The sequence below is a fragment of the Triticum urartu genome, chromosome 3A (assembly GCF_056163025.1).
Source record: "Triticum urartu cultivar PI428250 chromosome 3A, HENAU_Tu73, whole genome shotgun sequence".
In the NCBI taxonomy this organism is placed as follows: domain Eukaryota; kingdom Viridiplantae; phylum Streptophyta; class Magnoliopsida; order Poales; family Poaceae; genus Triticum; species Triticum urartu.
The window spans coordinates 602,872,680-602,876,444 of NC_141875.1; the positions used below are offsets into that span (position 1 = coordinate 602,872,680).

The following is a 3,765-nucleotide window of genomic DNA, read 5'->3' on the forward strand; positions in this document are numbered from 1 at the left end:
GTGATGGAAGGGCAATGTGGAGACGGTGTGCGTGTGATAGAGACATAGAGAGGTGTGAATGGGCAAATGATCATGCATGAGTGAGACATAGACAGATGCCGATATGTTGTGTATACATGAGAGAACGGTCTTCTATTTTACTTGTGTGTGTGAGAGAGAGAGAGAGGAGCATCTGTAACACAACAACCATCTCTCTCGATTCGTCCGTCCCTCGCACGATCGCATGTAACACATGCATCAACGCGCACATTTTGACACCCTCACCCGGCCCCTGCCCACCTCAAGGCCCGCACATCGCTCTCTATCTCGCACGCACAATCTCTTCGTGAATACCGTGTTTAGCATGTAGCTTTCCGTCACATACACACACATTTCTCTCCTTAAGTTTGTTTTCTCTCAATATCTGACACACACACACACACAGAGGACACAACACACACACCCCCCTCCCTCAAGCACACAATCCATCCCCATCCAAGGTTATATGGCGACCACTCTCGCTTGTGCTTCTCTGCACCCCAGCATGCACAACACCTCAATCTTCAAAGAGGGCATTGAGGAGATCGAAGATGGCGACCACACTGCGCTAGAGAATGCGGGGCCATTTGGAAGCAGGATTATGTGGCGATGGCTGACCGACTCCTCCCCCACCCTCTCTCTCTCTCGCACAAATTACCAATCCCTCTCTCCCCCGCACAAATTTATCAATCCCTCAACCCACGAGATCCTTCCCCTCTCGTCCATGTTTTTCCAGCTCTCTCATCAAACTTGTTGACTCTTCTCCTTCCATGTGTACAGAATTCGGATGCACACGCATCTCACATATATTACATGTCTCCATCTTTCTCACAGACCTAACTTCTTCCTCTCTCTTTCTCTCTATCTCTCTCTCTCTCCCTCTCTCTCTCTGTTTCGTTAGGTTTGTTTCCTACTCTCTCATCCACATACATACAATCTTTCCCGCCCTATCCGCTCCATCTTCGCAAGCTCTCTCTGCACGTTTCGTTCACACATTGGGATATGTTCAAAATGTTGCTTTTATAATGGCTGATGTAGAGTTATTGTTGGTTTTGTTGCATCCTACAAAGTAATAACTATGAAATTCATTTTGATTGTCATTTGACTGGGATTATGTGAGTCTGAGCATGTTGTGAAGTACTATACACCTCGTATACATCTTGGAATTCGACAATGATTGTAAGTATAGAATTGTATAGACCATTACATTCAAAGTCAGTAGCCTAATATATTTATTTCGCAATTTCAACAAATGATTATTTCACTACATACTAAGAAAACAAATGTGTACACCCTCCGTTTTTATTTAAGTTCGCTTATTAGCATTGGTCAAAGTCAAGTTTTGTAAACTCTCAGAAAGTTTATAACAAAAAATATTAACATATACAATAACAAATAAATACCATTAGATTCATTATTGAATGTACTTTCACATCATACATATTTGTTATGGTAAATGTTTATATTTTTCTATAAACTTGGTCAAACTTTAGGAAGTTTGACTTCGATCAAACCTAATATGCAGAGTTTACTAGTACTACTCGCTAGTTGCTTAGCTGAATCACCCAGCACGCCACACGGGGAGTTCAGTGTCACAAAATTTTGAGGTCGGCGGGAAAATCTCCCGTGACCCTAATTCGAGCAGTGGGAAGTTACCATCATAGCCTTTGGAACAGGCCTACGGATGATGGTTGGTAGGGGTTGTTTTCGTAACTTCAGGTTCACCCTACCCAGCCAACCCCACCCCGGCACCCAGAGTAGTACACCTGGATACTCCCCATTTTCTATCCCCACCGCAAAATAGACTTCTCCACGGCATCGTAGCCTTCGTGCTCCTCCCCTTCTACATCGGTGCACTCGTCCACCACAGCGCATCTGCCTCATCGACGACCTCGTATGCCACACTGGAGCCGGTCCACCGTCGTCGCCGTACACGGAGCCTCTTCCCCGGCACCGTCTTCCACAGTCTCGGATCTGCTTCCCGGAAGCCGACGCCAAGCGCAGAAGCACCACCGTCATGGACAATGAACTAACTTCTGTTGCCGACCATGACTCACAGAGGCCGCCGCGACCATCGTTCTCCTCCTCGATTGGTAATGTGTGTATTGAATCACTTAGAAGTACATGTGCACTTCCAATTTTGTTCATACCTACCCTTCAAATTTCCTGGGTGCTATTGTTCCCGTAAAAGTAATTGGTTATAGCCTCCATTGTCCAACATAATATCATCTTGTAATTGTGCGTCGCTCCTGTATCGCGTTGTGCTTGGGTAGGTTTTTCATCTACAACTAGTAGTGTGGCAAATGATGGAAAGTTTTTTAGAACTAGCAAGATGCCCATGCGTTGCACGCATCAAGATGCATTTGTATGAGTAGTTTATCTTGTGGGAGAAAAGGATGAACGAGGGAAGGCCCTATTTGCAAATCTGGAGAGGGGTGTGGGTATCTTTTTGCAAAATTGCCATTGTTTCCTTCCTATCTGTCAGATATAAACCGGATGGCCTATATTGCAGGATGGCAGGCACACCAACTCTGTTTTTTTATAAGAAAAGAAAAAAGTAGAGAGTAGAGAAGTAGAGATAAATATTAAATATAAAATAAATATAACAGTAGAGAAGAGAGTAGAGATAGCAGAGACATCGGGAAAGGATTGCGCGCGTGCGGGAAAAAGCGGCCGGGCGTGCGCTAGTTTTGGTGCACGACGTCCGACGCGCTTTATAAAATCCAACGACCTCCCACCGCTCTGTGCCTTGCCACCGCTCTCTCCCCGCTCTGTGCCTCGCAACCGCTCTCTCCCCGCTCTTTCTCGCCTCGCCGCCGCCGCGCCACCATGCCGCCGCGTCGCCGAGAAACTTGGGGATACCGCGGCGTCCGCGCGCGCCCCTCGGGCGGCTTCTCCGCCGAGATCCGGTTCCGCAGGATGCGCCTCGGCCTCGGCAATTTCGACACCGCCAACGCGGCTGCCCTTGCGTACGATGTGTCGGCGTGGCGCCTCCGGTGGCCTCATAGAACATTGAACTTCCCCAACGTGCCAACGAGGGAGCGGGCACAGGAGCTCGCGCCTCTGCCGTGGCTTATCACCGACGAGGATTGTCGCGACAACCGGAGGCAGGAGCATCGTCTCAACATCGCCGAGATGGACAAGGAAGCCCTGGCGCTGTGGTGCCAACGCTTCCCGCAGGACATCATCAACGAGCGCGAGTTCTACGTGCAAAGGAGGGCGGAGCGAGCCGCCTATCGCGAGGACACGCGTAGGCAAAAAGCGGACACTCAATTCAACATGAGGCTAGGAGCAACGTCGCCCTGGGAATCTGACGATGATCGGTATCTTCACGCCTACAATTAGACGTCGGAGGAGGACATCACCGAGGAGGAGTCGGACGATGAGGAGTAGTTGAATAACCTATTTTTTTTTATCTATCTATGCTGAGAACTATCCTCTACTCTCTAGTCTCTACTCTCTATCTCTACTTCTCGATCTCAACACTGTAAACACTTCTTTAAAGCGCCACCCATTGTGATTCTGTTGGAGATGCTCTAACATGGCAGACGAGTGCTTTAATGTTGCCGACAAGATGCGCGAGTATTACTAGTAGTATATTTTTTCTTGCCATGTTGAGATTTTAAAACCACTTGTGCGGACATGCAGAGGAGCAATGAAGACCAAACACGGGATATTGGGGACATCTTCCAGGAGCATGGCAAGTTAAAGAGGAGCTGCACCGAACCTATAAAACAAGCTTTGGTA

The 3,765-nt window shown here is 47.9% G+C and overlaps 1 protein-coding gene across 1 annotated transcript; it reads left to right on the forward strand.

Moving 5' to 3' along the window:
- Window positions 1-2,847: 2,847 nt before the first annotated feature.
- LOC147980740 (ethylene-responsive transcription factor ERF056-like) lies at window positions 2,848-3,363 on the forward strand. The gene has a single exon (XM_087515737.1). It carries the CDS (start codon window positions 2,848-2,850, stop codon window positions 3,361-3,363), a length of 516 nt encoding a protein of 171 aa, XP_087371863.1.
- The last annotated feature ends 402 nt before the right edge of the window (window positions 3,364-3,765 follow it).

Excerpts from the sequence above, each read along its gene's own strand:
- LOC147980740 (XM_087515737.1), top strand. The coding sequence starts at position 2,848 with ATGCCGCCGCGTCGCCGAGAAACTTGGGGATACCGCGGCGTCCGCGCG.